Source organism: Salarias fasciatus, chromosome 15, assembly GCF_902148845.1.
Source record: "Salarias fasciatus chromosome 15, fSalaFa1.1, whole genome shotgun sequence".
NCBI classification, from domain to species: domain Eukaryota; kingdom Metazoa; phylum Chordata; class Actinopteri; order Blenniiformes; family Blenniidae; genus Salarias; species Salarias fasciatus.
Genome location: NC_043759.1, coordinates 26,277,663 through 26,299,590, shown reverse-complemented (window position 1 = coordinate 26,299,590; position 21,928 = coordinate 26,277,663). Strand labels below are relative to the sequence as shown.

General features: G+C 49.7%; 1 protein-coding gene across 1 annotated transcript; it reads left to right on the top strand.

Moving 5' to 3' along the window:
* Window positions 1-11,730: 11,730 nt before the first annotated feature.
* Window positions 11,731-20,061, top strand: lrfn2b (leucine rich repeat and fibronectin type III domain containing 2b). The gene is made up of 2 exons (XM_030109950.1): window positions 11,731-13,121; window positions 19,080-20,061. The coding sequence occupies exons 1-2, from the start codon at window positions 11,731-11,733 to the stop codon at window positions 20,059-20,061; spliced, it is 2,373 nt and encodes a 790-aa protein (XP_029965810.1).
* The last annotated feature ends 1,867 nt before the right edge of the window (window positions 20,062-21,928 follow it).

The following is a 21,928-nucleotide window of genomic DNA, read 5'->3' as shown; positions in this document are numbered from 1 at the left end:
GAATGGATTTGTTAACAGCAGCGAGGCTGCAATCATCATCATCATCATCATCATCATCATCGCCATCGTCATCCTCGCCACCGTGACCGCCATACCAATCTGTGCACCACGCTGCAGTTACTCCTGTTTCCAGAGATACAGGTCCTGCTGAAAAAAAAAAACCAGAAAGGGTTTATATCCATGTAGGGTAAACTCAGACCGTTTCTCTTGACATTCAGCAGGACAGCCTGAGGAAGAAGCTGCTCCTCATCCTCTCTGTTTTCCTTCAGGCAGCGGTAAGGCCGCCCTGACGGCTGCAGAGAGAGCAGTGAGTGGCTGGAGTGGGTGGGCTCACTCACACACTCCCTGACCTTTGACCTGCATCGCTTCTCATAAATGCTCTGCATGTTGTGGAGGATGGAGATGCGACGGGGTCGTCCTGACAATCCATGATGGGTCTCCTGATAAAATCATGTCAACACACAGGAGGAGAAATCTGACTGTTCATTCTATTGCGTGTGTTATTTTGCGCGTCAGTCTGATGAAACCCTGAACTGCCTGAATCTGTTGCCTGAAGACACTTTGACAGAGCAGGACGGCGAATCAAACCAGCGACATCCTGATCCGAGACCAGCTGAGGTTCACTGAAGCTAACAGAGCAACGCTACGACGCTCGCTGCCTTCTGTTACATTCTGGTTTTATTTGTGTGGGTTAAAGACATGCAGAAAAGAATTCAAACAACCATAAATAAGCGGGATTGTGTATCTCTTTCCTCCCAGCAGTCCATTAATCTCTCCGTACTGGTGCTAGCATGCTGGGTCTCCATGCTGGATCTTTGTAGCTTCAGTGAACGTTAGCTCTGTTTTGGTGGCGAATGTGTTTCATTCGCTGCTTGTTTTTGCTTCTTTGTCCTTTAATCTGACATCAGTGACTCGCCGCCCGATCTTCGACTCTCATTAGCAGACCAGACACAGGTCAGCCTCGGTGTGGCTAGCTAGCTAGCCGCACGCTTCAAAGCTTCTCTGCTGAAACGGCGGTCGTGACGGGCGGGAGGCAGCACGCCGCCCGAGCTCACGCCAGCCCCTCCACGTTCCTCAAACTCATGAGAACGTCTCCAGCTGAAAATGTGTTAAAATAGGTGTTGCTGCTTTAAAAAAAAAAGGAATGTATGCAATGCGCTCCAACCGTGGCTGTAAGTGAGTGTTGTGTACGAGGCTGGCGGCCTCGGTGTGGGAGGATGTAGGACGTGTCTGAGTGGAGTTGGCGATTCGGGAACGCTCTGAGAGAAATCACAAACACGAGCGGACAGGTATGTTTTCGGCGCCGGGTGTCCGGGGAGCGGGCGGAAGCCAGCCAGCGCGGCGTGGGAGGAAATAACAGACGAGCCTATTGTTTCTAAACGCGGCAGCAGGGCGGAGGGGGTCCCGGTTTCACACTCCAGGACCAACTGGAGGAATCTTCCTGTCCTCATGTGGTCCCATCACTTTCTGGAAGACAGAACACAAACCTGCCATCGTCCTTCCATCCCACCCCACCTCTAAACCTGACCCAGACTCTGGAGAAGCGGTCTCAACGCAGGTTGACTGGTTGCTTTTCAAAGAGCTTCTCTTTAGCGTTGAACTTGTTGAGTTGGCCTCGTCTTTCATCTCTCGACGCGGCGGTTCATCACAGATTCGCCAGGCCTCGGGCAGACAGGCCGATTCGCGTCGGGGACGTGACTCTACGAGCGCGGCTCCTCGTGCTCCCTCGCCTCCTCGTGCGACTGACCCCACCGGCCGGGAGTCGTGCTGCGTCGAGGCGCATGCATAATGAATGTGTGCCCTGACTCACTCATAGCTTAACGAGCGAGCGCGTCGCCCCGCCACGGCGGCGTGACACCGGGCACACGCTCACCAGTGCAGAGGAAGTGAGTCAGGAATGACAGAGTGTGAAGGAGCGCAGTGGAAAGTCAGAGTGAACAAACTCAGACCCACTGAGGAGGGACAGGTAGTACAGATATCAGGTCCAGGGCGAAATCGAAGCCCTAAACCACAGAAAGCCACTCTAAACCTAATCTACCCTACAGAAAGCCCAAACTCCATCTAAACCCAGCCAAAAGCCTGGATACCCTCAGTAAACCCCGTGAAACGTAGAGAAAAACACATTTTAAAACTAATATAAACCAAGTCCAAACCTCAATCTAAAACCAATCACGACTCGAAGATAACACCAAGCTGATCAGCACTTTTTCTAAATTAATTTTTTTGCCGACAAAACCCTACGAAGTACATAACCCCAGCACGAAGAGTGAAAACCACCCAAACAGCCACAGTCTTCATCACCAGCGCTGGGTTCCAGGACTGATGCAGAACTCACCGTGTTGGAGGACGGACGCCGCGTGTAAACTGCCGTGTTCACAATCCCATTAGTTGCCATGGTAACGCTTGATTGCCGGTTGCAGCAGATGTTTGAAACGTGGGAAAAAACATATGGCGCATCTCATAAATGTCACCATGTTTATAGAGAAGCTGATTGTTGAGGAAAGACGTCAAGCTTAAATAAACTCCTGTCTGCTGTGATCAAGAGGAGAGGCGGTTCGACCACCCGTCTGTCAGGCTTCGGTTCGGGGTCAGAGGGCGCCGGAGCCACGCCCAGCCTGCTATGGACAGGAGAGGACAGCCACACATTCACACTTCAGGAACATTTACTGTCAGCTGTAAACCTGTGAGAGCAAACTGAAGTAAATCTACACACACACACAGGGAGAACATGCAAACTCCACACAGAAAGGTTTTGAACGTGGACGTTGTCACTGTGAGGCCAGGGTGCTAACCACTGCTCCCCCATGCAGCTGTTGTTGTTGTTGTTGTTGTTCCTTTCCTGGTGGACTTGCAGTGAACTCTGCTGAGAAGGAGCAGTCCTGTCCGTGAACATTCACTGCTGTGTGTGTGTGTGTGTGTGTGTGTGTGTGTGTGTATGTGCGTGCGCGTGCGTGTGTGTGTGTTGCCCCCGTCTTTGCCGTCCTGACATTTAGAGAGCCTGTTCTGGTTCAGGTCCGTGTCTCTGCTCCGTCCCCGGAGAGCCTCGGCCTTGAAGGCCAGCGGACTGTGGAGGTCCGACCCTTCACCTGGAGCGAGGAGGGGGAGGCTGCTGCTCCGTTAGAAGCACAGAAGCTTCTCTTTTAATAGATCCACTGACTGCTTTCTCAAAAATGTGTTTTTTGTGACTTTTTCCTTTATTTTATCAGCATTTCAAGCTACATTTGCACTTCATAAATTTCACACTGCAGAACTTCTACGATGTTTGGGATTTGGGGATTCTCAAAGAGCAAAACTGTTCAAAGGATATTCTGATCTCTGCAGATTCCTTCATAACCACTGGAAGAAAAACATTTGAATAGTTTTGGGGATTTTAAATAAAGGTCTCGTCAGACAGTAGAATTAGCCTGGCTGTTACAGCTCCAGTGAAAAGCGAACAAGAAGAGGCGTTTTAAGCAAATTTCAGTGAAAGCAAAGCTTTATTATTTCACTGTCTTATTGTTGGAACACGTGAACCCAGACAGCGATTTGCAAAATGAGTTTAAATGAGCGACGTCTCTGAGCGTTTGGGAGTTCAGTGTGTGTGTTTTATATGAGCAGAAACAAAGATCAATGTTCAGATAACTTTAGATTGCGTTTATAAATGAGGCTAGGTGTATTTTCACTCGTTAATTAAAATACTGAAGTGAGGAGTTTTCATCCTTCACTGCTTCATTGAGGTGCTGCGGCCATCTTGAAGTCGTGACCTTCATCATTTCCCACCGAAATGTCATCTCAAAGTTAAACTCAACGAAGTGTCAACGTTTGGACCAGAGCTGAGTGATCTATCATGTATAGATCTGCACGATACTGGAAACAGGCCGATATTTGATGTGCTGATATTTTCAAAATGAAATGTTGCTGATGCTGACTCACAAACGTGTGAAAGTTGAAGGAAAGACTTGCTTTATCTTCACACCTGCAGCTGACTCGTCTGCCAAGCGTGTGTTTCCAGATGTGAGAATAAAAGCGCCTGATTAATATAATAATCACTGATTTCCTGTCACTGCGAACCAAAGAGTAGAACAGCATTAGCATACTTCTGGAAGTGTATAATTCATGAGAATAATAGGAAATATGAGAAGACAGAAAGCCTTTTTTTGGTTGTGGGACCTTGGACCTGTGACCTCAGACTGTGGCTGTGACCCCTCAGACCACAGTGTCAATACTCCCTGGTATTGATCGCTGACCTTTATGAAAACCCAGAAAACTTGGCAGTCTTCCCTAACTTTATCATGGCTGAAGTGAAAAGAGTGCTGAGGGATAAATGAAGAGGCCAGACATTTCTTATTGAACCATCGGAGCACAACAAGACTCTGAGCTCCACTGAAGGTCAGCAGCACCTCATGTTCCACTGATTTTATGTTGGAAAAACAAACAGAACAAAACCCTCTGACTTCCAGTCATCATGTAGGACTGAGACTCTGAGGAAGGATGAGACAGCTTATCGGTAGTCTTCATGGTGAAAGTTTGATACAACTATTAATATCCTGTGATGCCTTGCGATGCCCTGTATTACCCTGTGATATCCTATAGAAACCCCGTGATACCCTGTGGCACCCTGTTGTACCCTGTGATACCCTTTGGTGCCCTGTAGCACCCTGTGATATCCTGTAGTATCCTGTCATACCGTGTAGTACCGTGTGATACGCTGTAGTAATCTGTAGTACCCTGTGATACCCTGTGATACGCTGTAGCACCCTGTAGTAGCCTGTGATACCCTGTCATACCCTGTGATACCAATGTCACCCTGTGGCACCCTGTCATACGCTGTGGTACCCTGTGATACCCTGTAGTATCCTGTGATATGCTGTGGCACCCTGTGATACCCTGTGGTGTCCAGTGGCACCCTGTAGTACCCTGTGGTTCCCCCTGATACCCGTGATAGCCTGTGGTACCCTGTAGTGCCTTGTGGTACCCTGTGATACCCTGTGGTACCCCGTGATACCCCATCATACCCTGTGGTACCCTGTAGTGCCCTGTGATACCCTGTGAAATGCTTTGGCACCCTGTAGTAGCCTGTGATACCCTGTCGTACCCTGTGATACCCTGTGGCACCATTTATTAGACTGTGATACCCTGTTGTACCCCATGATACCCTGTGATAACCCACGATATGCCGTGATACCCTGTGGTACCCTGTAGTACCCTGTGATACCCCATGATACCCCGTGAGTCTCCATCGCACCACGGAGGAATCTCCAGGAGGATTCAGAGCGCTCTGCAGGAAGGTTAATCATCCACACCAAAGAGAAGCAGTTTCATCATGTAGCTTCTGCTTCTCGCTGAAATTATTAATCTGTTGAACCTTCTGGAAGCAGGATTCAGACCTGAGGGAGGAAGAGAGAGAGGGAGAGAGGGAGGCGATGCCTGGAGGACGCTGAAGGAGCTCCAGGAGTTCCTCCTCAGAGGCAGGAGCAGAGCTGCAGGGTGTTTTCATTAGGCCGGCGAGCTGAATAAGCTGATCCTCTGCTCTCCGGTGGACGCTCCTCCTGTCACTTCTGATAAATGAGAACGGCGGAACTGGAAAAGCACATGCAGGCATGTGGGAGAGCTGGAAACGGCCCTGCAGCAGGAAGAGTACCGCTTCTATCTGAGACCCGGCGGCGTGAGGCCTGAGCGTCAGCACCTGCTGACCCCTACAGAAGAAAATGAGTAAATCAGTACAAGAGGACTTCCTGTAGAGTTCTACTACCAATCCACTTTTACGCTTTTCAGAATCAAATCAGATCTTCCATCGAAGTCCAACAGAGAAAACTATTATTGTTTCATCATCAGAGTGAGGCGTCTCTCAATCAAAAAGTTGCAGGTTCAACTCCTGCATGTCAGAATGTCCATGAGCAAGACACTGTACGTTAAGCTTTGGTTCTGTCAGATCACTGGAAAAACACATCAGTGAACTCCACCCACCATGAACGCGTTTTTCTAAGAAGTTTTAATGTTATGATCATTGAGTAAAGTAAAAACGGGATCAATTATCAACAGAAATGTTCTTTTGTTTCTGCTAATTTGCCACTTAATCACATATGAAAGTGTAAACATTTTATCACGGTCCACTGGACATTATTGGTTGTTGGTTTATTCAGGTTTTTCCTTTTTCGCATGATTACTTGAAGACAACGTGATTTACTTTGATGTTAACAGTTCTCAACGAGAAAGAGGAATAAAACTAATGAAGTGTGAAATATTAAAGCAATTAAAGAAAAATATTAATGGTGAGTTCAGCATACAGTGTAACACAGCATAAAGAGAGAGTTCAGTGAAGAGCAGCAGGAAACTGTCAAAGCTGCATCTGACACTGGGAAAAGGAAGGAAGCAGTTCACACACCTGAGACCTGGACTGGGTGTGTGTCAGGACTGGCTTCCAGCTGTGTTTATGAACACCAGCAGCTCCCTCTGCAGGCCAGTCCTCCACCCACCTCCACCTGGTCTCTATCAGCCTTCAGGTTCCAGATCCAGACTCACTTCAGCGTCTCTGCCGAGTCGGCAGCCTTCAGATTTCTGGCCCGGAGCTACTTAGAGCTGCTCACAAAACCCCGGCGGCAGCAGAATGCTAATGGGAGCCAGGCGGCCGTGTCCCGCAGATTAAATTAAATAACAGGGTCCTCATCCTGCTCCTGTTTCTGGAGAGAAAGAGGAAAAAGCACATTTTAACACACAGACTTACACTGCTGTGTCTGGATAAGTCTGATTGCCACGTCTGAGCCGAATCCCCCCCAAAGCAAATCCTGTGGAGAACATAAAACTGTCATGTTCCTCTTCAGTGCTAACAGCTGGAGTAAAGCCACAAGGTGCAGCACTTTAATCTTCATTAGTGCGGAAAAGCACATGAAACATGTCGCAGTTGTCCATTCAGCGCCGGTTCAGACCTGAAGAGACGCCAATTCAGACCGGTTCGCACCGGTTCAGACCGGTTCGCACCGGTTCAGACCAGTTCGCACCGGTTCGCGCCGGTTCAGACCGGTTCGCACCGGTTCAGACCAGTTCGCACCGGTTCGCGCCGGTTCAGACCGGTTCGCACCGGTTCAGACCAGTTTGCACCGGTTCAGACTAGCAGACCCACCTGCCCAGCAGACGCAGTGTGGCGTTTTAAAAGAGCGGCTCTCCATCAGTCGCCGTTAAAGCAGGTTTGTGGGAAGCAAAGGAACAAACACAACAATGAAAAACGTGGCGTGAGGATGAAGGTGTTCGTCAGGAGTGTGTGTTGCTGCTCTGGCAGAATCCCTCATTAATAACCAGAATAACCGGTGAGGAGCGGCCGACGGGCCTGGTGGGGGCAGAATGCGCCGTGATGAGCAGCTCTCCCAGAGAAGTCGTGGTTACGGTGGAGGACTCCAGCGCCGCTCGCTGCTCACATTCTGGCGGCGCCGCTCTGCCGTCTGTCTTCATCTGCTGCTCGCCGTTTCATAATGCCGTGTTCTGGCTTCCGGTTGCGCTCTCTGTGCTCCATGCTGTTCTCGTTCAGCTGCCATTTGACGGTTTCTTTGCTTATTTTTCATCATGTGTGGAGCGCTGCACTCTTTCCCTCTCTCCTCTTGGTTATTCAGACTCAGGTGTTGTCTCTGGAGCTCACTCTGAAATAGAGGTTCAACCTGCAGAGCGCTGAAAGCTACGACCGATTCAGGACGTTCAATATCTTTCTCGACGCTCTGGAGGTGGCATTGAAATGCAGGTTATTGTTATGTTCCTGTTGCAGCTGTGAAGTATGAAGGACCCCGGCGGCCCCCGGCGGCCCCCGGCGGGCCCCCGGCAGCCCCCGGTGGCCCCCGGCGGGCCCCGGAGGTCACGTGTCAGGACCGGTGATGAGTGTTCCCGTCAAGGCCGCGCTCTGATTACTGCTCACCACAGGACAGAGCCTCCTGCTCGCCGCCACGCTCCTCCGGCCGGAGCTATGCGGTTTGGCTAACTCCCCGACCCGCAGCATCCATCCTCTGCTGAGCGCCCTTGACTCTGAGCGGATGATTTACTGAACACTCCTCTGCATCACTCTGTGATGGAGCACTCCTGTTTGTCCTCCTGCGTCCGGCCGCCGCTTTGAAGAGCCGAGCTCCAGTCCAGGACGTCTCCTGTCTGGGCAAGAACAGATCACATCCTGAAGAAGCAGACTCCAATCGATGGTTTTATGTAATGATCAACACATTATTTAGATTAACTCATCTGAAGCATGAAGCAGGCTGCAAGGCGAGCAGTCAGGACAGATTTTAACTCTGGAAATAAACACAAACTCACGACAGTCGAGTTGTTTTTTTTGTTGTTTCTTTCTGAAGAAATCAGCTGTCTCTGCTGTGCGTTCTGGATGTGCACTCTCTAAGTGGCGTCTCTATACTATCAGAATGTTTCCAGACACACACACACACACACACCCACCCACACACACACACCGGCCTCTCTTCATTACCCACAGCAGAACTCGTGGTGAGACACACTGAGTCGTATTTTCTTGCCTTTGTTTGCCTCGTGCTGCGGTTGGCTGTGGATTCTCCAGCTCTCCGTTCGCCTGGCCGTCTCTCACAGCCTGCTCACGCTCTGCTAGCTCGCTAGCTCGCTAGCTGCAGCTTGCATTGTTTGTTTGTGCTCGGCCTCGCCAGGCGGGGTTGCCAGGTCTGCGTTATGCTGGATGATTTAGTTTGTTTGAACCTCGTCTGCATGCAAATCGGATCAATAATATACATAAATACACATCCATAATTGAATTGAGACCATTTATTTAGACTATTTCTTGGCCCCCGGTTTGGGAACGACTGCCATACTGTATGTTTGTTCGTCTCACCTCTCTGGAGCAACAATCCTCCCACAGCTTTAGCTTTTATCTGAAGCTTCCACCTGTCGGTCCATGTTTCCTCTTCACCTGCTTCATCCAGTGTCACGCAGAGCCAGAGCGTTTCCAGGTACACGAGCCAGAGCGTGTTTACCTGAAAGGCCTCATTCATACACAGATCAATTCAAAGAGCGGCACAAAGGCAAACGTACGACTCCCAACAGGATTACCGTAGTATTCATTTGTGAATTACCTCCACCCTCTTTTCCTCTGAGGAAAGCTGTGATGCTCTGCTGTCGAAGGATCCTGATGTTATGGGCTGCCTTCATCTGGATCTCCCGTTCTGTTTACGTCGGGTTGTTTCAGTGTCGATCATGAAGCTTCCACTGAAGCACACGTTGAGATGCACGTAGACTTCCTGCTAGTGTGTGACGTGTGACGCTGTGCATTTGGACTTGGACCAGGCAGGTGAAGTTCTTAAATAACAGTCTGGTGAAGCGTGTTTTGAGTGGATGTACCTTATTGGATATGTGCGGATATGCCCATATTTTTAAAAAGCAAAACTCTACCGATTACCGATACCGATGTACTCTGCAGTGGACGGACACGTCGGTGCATCAAAATCACATGAGGAATATTTAAGATGACGCAGCAGGAAGACGCAGCCTGGCTGAAGGTTCGTGTCCACAGTACCCGTCCACTATATGGAACGCACCGCGGTGTATGTCGGTGCGCTGCGGTGCATTTTGAGCTGCCCTCAGCTCATTTGCATGAAGAAAAATCCTGCCAACCTTTTTCAAATGAGGTGCAGAGAATGTGACTGATCCGCCATATTGGTTTTGACTGTTTGGACTTAGTCCAATCAGGTGCAGCTACATGACTCTGAGCTGTGCTACCTGCTACATTGTTAAAGTACATGTTCCATCCTTTACCCCTCTAACATAACGTACGAGAAGTCCTAAAACACCCTCTATGACTAGATTTGTTTTTTATCCGTCCGTCCAGCTGTTGCACTGGAACGCCTCGCCATCCTCAGTGACCTTTGACACCTCTGTGACATGACAGGAGTGTAAGTGGAGCTGTGTGAGACAGACAGCCTTGTGGAGAAGGCTGAACGCTGACACAGAGATGCCACCTCTACATGCAAAGATGTAATTAATGGGAGCATCGGCGGCGATGCGGCGGCGGCTGTTCGGGACACGGGGGTGTAGGCGTGCGCAGCCATCTGCGAGCGCATATTTACACTCACACACTGCGCAGATGTAGATTCATGTGTGGGTGTGAGCCGGCAAGGAGAAAGAAGATAATCTCGGTTTCCAGTGGGGAAGCGTTTTGTGTTTTCATTTCATCCCATTCATCTGCATGTTTGTTTTCGTCTGAATAAAAATATTGGATAATGACTCTGTGCGGCGCGGCGCTCAGAATTAATCTGGGATCTTCTCCGCTGTGGTGTGTTTGTTATCCACTGGATCCCTCTGTGCTCAACGTTGGATCATCACGCGTATAACAGCACAAATACAACTGCAAGTGTTTCTGCAGTTATCAGAGGAGGAGACGGCGGGATTGAGTGGTTGCGGTCGGATATGCAGATTTGTGGCTGAATCATAAAAGTCCTGCTTATCGCCGCGGCTCCCCCCGGCGGCCTGCTGTTACCGCTCACACCACGTCTCTGAGCGCCCGCTGGCTAATGCGCCGGCTGCTCTTGAGTTATGGCAGTGTGCTCTCCGATCACAGGTCTGCGTGGTGATGGCTGCATTATCCACACCTGAGTGCGCCGCTCACCCCGAGAAATGGACCCGAGCCACATGGCTTCCAGCGGACCCCGAAGGGCCGCGTCCCGACAGGCTCCATTATGGAGCGAGGAAAACTCGAGATGCACGCCGTGACGCCATGACGGATGAAACGTCAAAGTCCAGAGGCTTTGTGTCTCAGGGATACGCAGTTCCAGAAGCTCCGTTCTTCTTTCCGTTCAGTTTGTCATTAGTTAAGGCGATGATGTGGCTTCAGTATCTACTTCAAAGATCACATATTATACAGACAAACACTGATCAGGTGTAAATATCTCCATGGTTTCAGAGCCCTACATGAAAAACAGTCTTGATGAGTTTTTTTGTGGCTTCCCTGAATGAATCACCAGGAGTTATCAAAGATCTAAACTGTATCCTCGACTGAAATGTTAATTTACATAATAATGAGCACAACAATAATGATCGTCCAAAAAAACTGAACTAGTTTAAGCAGTAAATCGACTCCAGTTCAGACAGATGTGTAACTTATGTAAAAGAGAAAGGTAAGTGAATTAGGATAAGATAGGATAAGAAAAGTACGCTGACCTTTCAATGCTCATATTTCCTTCTGTGAATATTATTGCACGAGCAAGTCTTAGCTCTAAATCTTGTGAATAACTCTCTGCATTGAACCCAAGCAGTAAATGTTCTCTCTCCTCGCTCTCGTCCTCTTTCATTTCATTTAAAAGGAGTCTAATTCAAACCCGTGAGAATGAGGCAAAAGTCAAACATCTCAAGTTTCCGTGACGGGAGTAGCTGCGATGAAAGTGTTAGAGCCAGACCAAAGGCTTGTCAGATCTCCGCTCCTCTAAATGATCCCTGAAGGAGCCTCTAACCTTAGTGGCAGAGATTCAGTCCTCTGGGCGACTTGAGCACAGCTGAGGCAGATTGACAGAGCGAGCGCTGCAGGGACTCCAGTACCAAGTTCAAAGATCCCCGAGGGCGTCAGATTCAACTTTCAAATGTGAGACAGAAGTTTAAAAGATCCCATTTAGCAGGGAAATGCTGTTCGTGTTTCTTTTTCACTCCATCTCAGACATTTTATTTAATCCTTTTCTATCCGGATGCTCATATATTGATGTTGATCAGGTTATAGAGTGCGTTCTCTGACCGCTGTTTGTTTGTTTGTTTTCTCTGTTTCAGGTTCATATGTATGACTCTACCATGGACCACATCATCTGCTGCCTACTGGTCCTGGGAGCCACACTGATGACCGCTCATGCATGCCCCAAGTACTGTGCTTGCCAGAATCTGTCCGAGTCCCTGGGGACGCTGTGTCCCGCCAAAGGCCTTCTGTTCGTGCCTCCAGACATCGACCGCAGCACGGTGGAGCTCCGGCTGGGAGGCAACTACATCCTCCGCATCACGCAGCAGGACTTTGCCAACATGACGGACCTGGTGGACCTGACTCTTTCCCGGAACACCATCAGCTACATCCAGCCCTTCTCTTTCGGTGACCTGGAAACGTTGCGCTCTCTTCACCTGGACAACAACCGCCTGACAGAGCTGGGGCCTGATGATTTGCGGGGGTTAGTAAACCTGCAGCACTTAATTGTAAACAACAACCAGCTGGGACGAGTCCACGACAAGGCTTTTGAGGACCTGGCTCCTGCCCTGGAGGATCTAGACCTGTCCTACAACAACCTGAGGGGTCTGCCCTGGGACTCCGTCCGACAAATGATCAACCTGCACCAGCTCAGTCTGGACCACAACCTGTTGGACTTTATCCCCGAGGGTACCTTCACTGACCTGGAGAGGTTGGCCAGACTGGACCTGACATCGAACCGCTTGCAGAAACTGCCCCCGGATCCCATCTTTGCCCGCGCCCAGGACTCCATGATCCTGACCACGCCCTTCGCCCCGCAGCTGTCCCTGAGCCTGGGCGGGAACCCGCTGCACTGTAACTGCGAGATGCTGTGGCTGCGCAGGCTGGAGAGGGACGACGACCTGGAGACCTGCGCCTCGCCGCCGGCCCTGAAGGGCCGCTACTTCTGGAACGTCAAAGAGGAGGAGTTTGCGTGTCAGCCGCCGCTCATCACCCAGCACACCCACAGGATGCTGGTTTTGGAGGGGCAGACTGCCAGCCTGCGGTGCGAGGCCACTGGAGACCCTTCCCCCACCATCCACTGGATCTCACCCGACGATCGACTGCTGGGCAACACCTCCCGGACCGCGGTCTACAGCAACGGCACGCTGAGCATCACCATCACCACCTCCAAAGACTACGGTACCTTCACCTGCATCGCTGCTAACGTGGCGGGTGAATCCACGGCGTCTGTGGAGGTGTCCATCGTCCAGCTCCCCCACCTCAGCAACGGCACCGGGCAGCCGGCCCAGCCGAAGTCCCGGCTCTCTGATATCACGGGAACGACCAGAATCAGCAAAGGAACTCCCAAGAGCCAGCCGGAGAGGGTGGTGTCTGTGTCTGAGGTCACGGCCGTTTCAGCGCTGGTCAAGTGGACCGTCAGCAAGTCGGCGCCCAAAGTCAAGATGTACCAGCTCCAGTACAACTGCTCTGATGACGAGGTTCTCATCTACAGGTAAACACACTCTTGTTTTCTGTGTGTGTGTGTGTGTGTGTGTGTTTAATGTAAAATATTTATAAGTGAAAAGTGAATATGAACTGTGTGGTTGATGAAACATTAATGGCAAAACTACTGACCTGGCCTGAAAGAACGACCAGAGGAGTGGTTGAAAACATAAGTTGGGGTTCTGGGCTCTGGCAAAATGGACTTTTCTCACTGGTAAATATTCATCAGGGGAAAAAATATGAAAAATTCTTTACCTAAGGTCTTGCCATCATGCACTGTGTTCAAACTTCAGATCGTTAGTGCAACCTCCAAAAGTTGAAGACCATAACATTCTGCTCAGTTTGCTGGGTGACAGCTGAAGCTCGATGTAGGCGCCTTCATTCGTGAAAGTGGGCGTGGCCTCTTTCTTCTCACAAAGGGAGAATCGTTGAGGGATTGTTTGATGTAACTTCAGTTCTATCAAGCATTTCTGAGATGTGCTATAGAAAGAAGTGTGAGTTCAGATGAGTCTTAGTTTCTAAGTTTTCTTGTTTCGTTGTTGTGTGGACTCCAAGAATACAGAAAGTTCTTTTCTCTGCAGCTTTTACTGTTCTGTTCCCATAAATCAAAATTCACTGCACAGGAAAACACTTTGTCCTGTCTGTGATTTACAATCGCCGATTCAGTTCCTTTTAAAAATGACACTTCTCGTTATGACAGTTTCAATATCATCTCGGTGTGTGTGTGTGTGTGTGTGTGTGTGTGTGTGTGTGTGTGTGTGTTTTACTGAGCACATCCTCGTCCCAGCAGCTCTGCAGAGAGTAACCACACCAGAATGAGAATCTCATAGCAGCAGTGACTGTGCAGAAACAGCTGATCTCCAACAGACAGATGCATTCAGATCAAACGCTGCGTAGACTCTCCTGACACCACACACTCCTTCCTGTGAGGCTTCTCATGGATTTCATACGGATTTCAAATGTTTCTACCCTGATGTCGGCACCGCCGGGATCCATCAATCAGCCGCTGTCTGTTTTGTCCATCAAACTGTGAAGATGTGAAGAAACTACTTCTTTCCCTCCGTCAGCGCCGACGCGTCAGACGACGCCTCCTCACTAAGCAGAGCTGCTCGGATTCGTGTATCTGCGTCCAGGAGAAGGTTTTGTTCAGCTCATCATTAGCACCAAAACACTTCACCACAGCCTTTCTGATCTGAGGACCAGCACGTCCATGGGCTGCAGTGGGGAAACTCTCGGCTTGCCGCTGCTGTGTACCGGCTCTGAACCAGTTGATAAAACCCACAGCACTTCTGGGGAGAACAAGCAAAGCTTTGGAGTTAACATCTTCCTCAGCAGCGCCCTCCAACACTTTCACAAGCTATTTGGTACCTGTTTTATCTCCGAATCCCGGAGAGCATGGCTCCATACATCTGTGATGCTGTTTTCTTCCGCTCGGCTCAAATGAAGGCCCCAGCAGGAGACTTTCAGCAGCACAGGATATTATCTGCTGCGGCCCGGAGGAAAGTGGCCTGCCTTTGTCTCCTAACTGGCTTTAGTTTTGCTCTTTCTTATTTGACAGGGTGGTTAAGCAGCCCAGGCCGCTTCCCTTTGAGACTTCACCAGATTCCCACTGCTGTTTGGTGTCAGACTTTATCTGCCCGACTTAACTCGTCCGATCTTATGCAGTATTAGAACTCCGGCGCATCCCCGAGGCAAATACTGCAATATTCAGATGTAACATTTACCTCCGAGCCAGGGCAAAACAAGAAATCAATTCAAGACAGATGATGCTGCCGAGTGTCCAACGAGCACAAGAGCAACACAAGGTTTAAAAACAGTCTGTTTCTTCAGTCAGAACCCAGTGAGGGGAGGCCAGCCTGTCTGGAACCCTGAAATAACATCAGTGGACGAACCAGCCAGTGCTTTACATGAGAATAAACTGACTGACTTCAGGTCAGTGATGATGTTTGAAGCTTTTCCCATAATGCTCTCCGTCTCATCATAATTCATCATTTTTTGTGAAATACCCTCGAATGAACCATAGTGACTGCAGATCAGCGGCGTTCTGTGGTACAGGGGAGAAGAAAGATGCACCAGCTGCTTTTTGCTCCTGTTTTTAACATTCAGTTTATTTACCTGCTGATTGCTTTATTTGCCTTGTTTCAGTTAATGAAAGTCTATGACTGTGTTTGATTAAAAGAAAAACACAGAGAATACAAACAGACTGACTGGAGAAGGATTTAATAAGCTTCGGCTTCTGCTTTTTAAAAATATTAAGTTTTCATTCTCATTATATTCATTGTGCTCATTATTTTGTTTTTTATTTATTATGTTCAAAGTAAAATTAATTGAACAAACCAACGTTTCCTTGAATAACCTTCTGATGTTCACATCAAAAATAAAAGGCATTAAAGGGATCAGCTGAAATCCAGCAGAAGGAAACTGGAAAGAGCGGCGGCGGAGCGAGTCCTGTTGGTCCAGACTGACCTCCGTCACGTCACAGAAAGCACGAGCGGCTCCGTCCTCCACCCACCGTGAGGCAGAGCCACCTGCAGGGTTACTGTCGGAGCTAATTTCAGACCGGCGCTGCCCACACTGCCCAAACACACACACCTCTGCAGGGCCGCTCAGCTCAGAGACAAACGAGTCGTGATGGACTTCCTGGAACGGCGAAGCCACTCAGAGCTCCAGGTATCTGTTGGAATTACACTATTTTGCATGAAACAGCAGCACGCCTCGTGGTGAGTTTCTCTCTCGACAGATGGATTTCAGGCCCGAAGCTCCAGAAGTCGTGGTTACAGGTTATTAAACTGAGCTGAAAGCAGTGGAAAACACTGTGTCCAGTATTGATCACAGCTCAGACAGCGCCGAGAACAAACCGGCTCTTTTTAAATGTCAGCAGGAGTGTGCTGGTCGTGAGGTTCAGCAGAAGGTCAGAGGAAAAGAAACTCTACGTCAACTGAAGGCAGCACAGAGATTCTCACACAGGGAGGAGCGTCCCAAGAAGAAGAAGAAGAAGAAGAAGAAGACTTGTCACTCTTCATCATTTCACCTGCTCGTTTGGTTTGATGCTGCTACATTTCCTTTATCACCCCTCCTGCTTGGGGGGACCAGTACTAACTGTTTACATGTAGGAAAATAAGACGTTTCAATGTGTTTGGGCCGTCGGTTTTCTCATAAATGAAACTCCAAGTCACCAAAAGCTCCGGCCAAAGCGGCCATTTGGAAAATCTCTGTCTTTATGTCTTTATGTGGAGGGGAGGAGTGTAACGTCTCAGGATGAGGAGGATCATCTGTGTTTACAGTTTGGAGATTTCCTCTCAGTGTTTTGCATCTATCGCTGTTTCCCACACATTGACACAAATACCTGCTCTGCTGGTTTATGAGACGACTCACACACTGCGACGTCACAGAGCGTTAAAAACCAGGACAAATGGATTGAAGGATAGTTTTTATCAGCAGCAGCCGCCACACTCAGCTCAGAGCCACCGCGAGGTTTAACAGGGACGGAGGGCTGAACGCAGGATCAGCTGCGACTGCTTTTCCTACTTTTGTTCAGTGTTTTTAGCAGATCTTACGGCGCCTTCAGCGGCTCTACAGTGACCTTGTCTCCTCCTGCCCTGATAAACAACAGAAAATCAATAGAGGCAATGAGGAATGTGTCTCTGGGTTTTGTTGCTGCTGTGTTATTTTGGTTTGCGGCAGCTGTAAAAGGAAAAAGCATCCAGAGCCGTTACAGTGTTCAGTGGTCAGCAGAGGTGCAGGAAGTACTGAAGGACTTCAATAAAAGTACAGACAACCATGGAAATATAGACTTCAGTAACAGTAGAAGTGTGAACAATTCTACTTAAGTAAAAGTCAATAAGTACTTACTTTTAAATGTGCTAAAAGTTCTCATACTCACCGTTTATTGTTGCTATGAGGAGTGAATTCCAGTTAAGACCATCTCATACTGTTGATATTAAATGCTCTCAGTGTTGAGCTAAGCTGAGAGTCAGAACACTTTGAGACTGATCATGTTTTCATTCATCGTGTCGCTGTGACTGACTTCCCTCCAGCTCTGTCCCCAGAGTGACCGACGACCCGGACAGCCTGATAAAAGCCTCAAAATGTGAGAAATGAGCGGATTTCAGGTGAAGCTTGATTCTGACCCGCCGCTGGTCGTGAACGTTGAAGATCAGCCCGGAGTTGAGATTTATTTCTTTTGTCAGCTCTTTGTTTGAACTGAAAAACTATGTAGAGTATTGGGAAAAAAAAAAAAAAAAAAGATGGAGGCTGCCGAGTCCCTCGGCCGACGCCAGGTCCCCGTCTCCTCACTGATTAATGCTCCGGCTTCACACTGCTGTCTGGAAATAAGCAGGCCGCTCCGCAAATTGCCTTCCGTCGCCCACAGGGGTGACAAAAAGTGTTATCTCCCTGTGATAAGCACGAGCAGAGGCTTCCTCCGGACCCGGGCTTTATTCTTATGAATTAAAATGAATTAGCTCAACAACCTGAAATCAATTAGCCTCAGACAGAGGAGAGAGGAGCGCATCGCGTCAGGACGCTAAAGAATTTCAATCAGAGGCAACTAATTATACCAGTGTGATGAACTGCAGCACGGGTTGGTGGGAAACTTTTGGAAAACAGCTTCTTTCATGGCAATGCTGGAGATTCACAAACACACACAGAGAGAGTCCAGAGACAGGAGGATGGGTGAATGTGGGTGAATGGGTGAAACAGTCCAGGAGTACACAGGAAGGTCATGTGAAAGTTCATAGTGAGACTACTCTCTGTCGTCGAGCTGCTCCTGACGTCCCCGGGCTGTCCTCACCGGATTACCATAAACTAATTGCACACGACAAAGAGCTCGCAGAGGAGCTCGGCATCGTGAAGCTGCCTCTCACTTCAGAACCTCTCGGGCGTCTCATCAGCCGGCCTCCAGACCACCAGCTGTGTTAATTCGCTCCTGTCCTACTTCTGGTTTTATCTCCGTGTTCCTTGCAAGAAAAAGTAGAGAATAATGAGTAAACATGAGCCGGAGCCGGCGTCGCCGGGATGAAGCCCTTCAGCGCCCGGCGTTGGCTTCAGGGTTGGTGTGTGAGTGACGGGAATCCCAGCGAGGAGGCCTGCAGTGTGAGGAGAAGCCACCGGAGGCGCAGGTGTGACTGTTACCAGGACAGGCAGGCCTCCAGCTCCAGAAACCCTCAGGCGGCGCCAGCCTCGCTCTTTCCTCCAGGGCAGCTCCACACCTGCACATGAGCATCGCTGCTCCCTGGAGCTGAAAGCCTCGACATCCGACACAGCGCCTTGTTCCACCTGGGCAGCTCTCAGGTCGCCCCGCTCTTCCCCGGGCTCTCCACTGCTCCGGGGCTCCGGCGCCGAGCGGGCTCTCTGCTCACAGCAGGAAGACAGATGGCTCTGACAGATAAAGCCAATTACTGTTGGCTGTCTGCTAAGAGGCGACCGCCGGGACCGAGCAGGAGAGAGGAACCCCGGGGAATCCAAACGGCGGCGCCGGCGCGCCAACATGCAGAACGGCAATTAGCTGAGTCTCCGTCTCCTGGAAGGACACGAGGCTCCTGTTCCCACGCCAAAGACGCATCGTTTAGAGTACGAGACTTCACAGCAGGTGTCTGAGATGAAGCTCGGCCGCTCCTCCAGAGGAAGAGTCTCCTGTGGGGGGCTTCACGAAGCTTCTCGGTCTGCTGACAATAATTCAACTTCAAGAAAACGTTCCATATTTGGCACCTAGAATTCTTCTGCAGGCATAGACTCGTGATTGTGGGTGGATTTCTGCATGTGGTCGTGTTTTGGTGCTGCGGTAAACTGACCTCCACCTGCTGCAGCAGCGCCGTAGTTGGCTGCCTGGGCGTCTTTAAAACCCAAGTAATTTCGTTGTAACTTGTAACTTCGGTAACTTGTTGCGATGACAATAAAGGCTACTCTGATTCTGACTCTGCAGGACGATTTCATTCATTGACCTTCGTGTGTTTCTGTGTTTATTCAGGATGATTCCAGCCTCCAACAAGGCTTTCCTGGTGACCAACCTGGTGTCGGGGACCCGCTACGACCTGTGCGTCCTGGCGGCGTGGGACGACAGCGCCACCACGCTCACCGCCACCAACGTGGTGGGCTGCACCCACTTCTTCACGGAGGACGACTACCCGCAGTGCCAGTCCCTGCCCAGCCAGCTGCTGGGGGGCACCATGATCCTGGTGGTGGGGGGCGTCATCGTGGCCACCCTGCTGGTCTTCATCGTCATCCTCATGGTGCGTTACAAAGCGGCGGACGCCGACCCCCCGGCGGGGAAGCTGACCAACGTCAGCGACACGCACTCCCAGACCAACGGGGGCCGGCTGGGGCAGAACGGGCTCCTGCTGCCGCAGAGCCAGCCGCAGCCCGAGCCCGAGGCCAAGGTCAAGGCCAAGGTCACTCTGCAGGACGAGGTGGTGGAGTTCAAGTGCGGCTCTCTCCAGAGCAGCCTCACGTCCTCGTCCGACTCCTCGGGCTCCACGGCGGCCGGCGGCTCGTACAGCCCCAACAGCACGCTGGCCAGCATCTGGAGGTCGGCCCACTCCAAGAACCGGGCCAACCTGGACCAGCTCCTGGGAGCCTTCACCGCACTGGAGCTCCGGGGGGGTCAGGGCCGCGACCCGGCGGCCTCGGGCGGCGCCCCGACGGCCGCCGCCGCGTCCGCGAAGCCCCGCACGGACAGGGAGCCCCTGCTGGGCCGGACGCTGGACTCCAGCTTCAGCCGGCTCCTGCTGCTGGACTCCAAGCCCAGACGGAGCCAGTCCTTCGACATGGGGGACGTGACGGGCGCCGGCGCCTCGCAGCTCCACAGCAAGCCCCGCCGGATCAGCAGCATCTGGACTAAGAGGAGCCTGTCGGTCAACGGCATGCTGCTGCAGTGCGAGGAGGAGGGCGACACGGGCGGCAGCAAAGGCACGCTGGACAGCGCCGACTGGGTGATGGAGAGTACTGTCTAGAGGGGACGGACCGCCCGGTCCAACACTGCCTGCCGCGGAGACACCGCCACAGACCCTCCGGTCTGGTCCAGAGCCTTTCGTCCTGCATGAAGCACAGCGATCCACGTCCTCTGCACTCCAGCACCCGGGGTTTCTCACAGTCCCAGCCAAATGTGAAAGGAAATGCTTGGATTCTTTCGCCCTGCACTTCCTGTTCACACACAGTGGAGACAGCTGATTGGTTACTGAGGACCTGAGGAGAGACTGGATGTGACAGAAATGCCCATGGAACACTGTTACAATGTGTAAATTCCAAAATATGTAATGAAATCAAAGTTTTATATTTTTTATGTTGCTCTTAAAGTACTGTTTGTTCATTGCTGGTTCTTCGCCTTCATACCAGAGCAAGGCATGACCAGACCTCGAGTGTAAATCCGTCCTCATACCGATGCAGTTTACCTTTTCTGACTGACTGAGTGGTTATATATATATATATATATATATATATATATATATATATATATATATATATATATATATATATATATATATATATATATATATATATATGCGTGTGTGTGTGTGTGTGTGTGAGAGACATTGATTGCTAAAGATTTAAGAGGAAAAAAAAAGATTTATTGACAAAGTTGTTTGTGAATATATTTACTTTCTAAGCAGAGTATATATTTGAGGGGTCACTCCATGATTCTGTGTGCGAATTATATCAAATATTATGTAAATGCATAGATTATTATGAAGCCCATCATCTCTTTAACTATGGCTGTATTATATTGTCTAAAAATGCCAAATTCCAGAGGAGAGACTGGTGCGTTGTGTGGGACAGTAGGCCTGTTTAGTTTGTGTACATCTGGTAGATTCAGTAGCAAAGTGAGTGTTTTTTATTGGTTTTTATTGTTGTTAAATTATTTTAAAGATCCAGTCCCGGTTTTCGGCGTAGCATCTAAATAACAAATGATCGTCTTCTGGGTCACTGATGTTACCTGCACATTCAGGTAGATCCTGGTTTACAGCAATTCAGTCTTTATAATATGGAATCGTTTCTCAGAGTAATAAGAGTAACAAAACTGTGCTCAGCAGTGCACCTTGGAAATGGTCTGCGGTTTTTTCAATATCTGATTTTAAATCAATTGTTTTCCCCATACTGAAGAATAACATGAATATACCAATAAATTCAGTATGGTCTGAGGACGGAGCGAGGATGCCGTCTGCAGTGTTACGCCGCAGGGATGTCAGATGAATTCACACCTTGAACTCTGTGCTTTGTAATATCCTGTCCTGTCCTGTCATACCACTTTTGACCACTGGATGGCGTTGCACTTGTTCTCAAAAGAGCTGCAGCCAGTTTGCCTGGTTGGATTTTGGATTTCAGCCAGGCCGGGAGCCTCATCACCTCTGCTGTAGCTGCTTTTAGCTTGTCTGCCATGCTGCAAACGCTGGAGACCGCCGCCCAGCGGCCTGAAGTGGTATTACAAGATGGGAATAAATGAATGACGCTGTCAGTCCTCTTTTTTCCAGGTTTAGAAAGCGTTCTCCTCTTTACTTACCTTCCATGTGGGTTTATTGAGAACAATAAGAGCACAGTGAATACGATCAAGCACAAACTAACGTCCCGACGTTCCCTCTTCCCTTTTCAAGTTTCCTTCACGCAGGTTTTATAAAACGTCCACTGATGTTCAACTGGTGCAACATGAGTCTCTTTTTTTATCCTGAAAATGCACAGGTGAAGTTACACTGCTTTCTATTTGCCTCCGACTTCACAAATTCACGCTTTTTTATTGTCACTGAACAGATTTAATGAAAGGTCAGTCATTCGGTGGAACGGCTTCTCGGATCAAGGCTTTACTTTTCATTCCTCCAGATAAAAAGC

What these genes read in the sequence shown, in the direction of transcription:
- lrfn2b (XM_030109950.1), top strand. Translation starts at nt 11,731, where the DNA reads ATGTATGACTCTACCATGGACCACATCATCTGCTGCCTACTGGTCCTG. An exon ending in GACGAGGTTCTCATCTACAG is followed by an intron (nt 13,122 to 19,079) that starts GTAAACACACTC and finishes GTGTTTATTCAG; the next exon opens with GATGATTCCAGCCTCCAACA.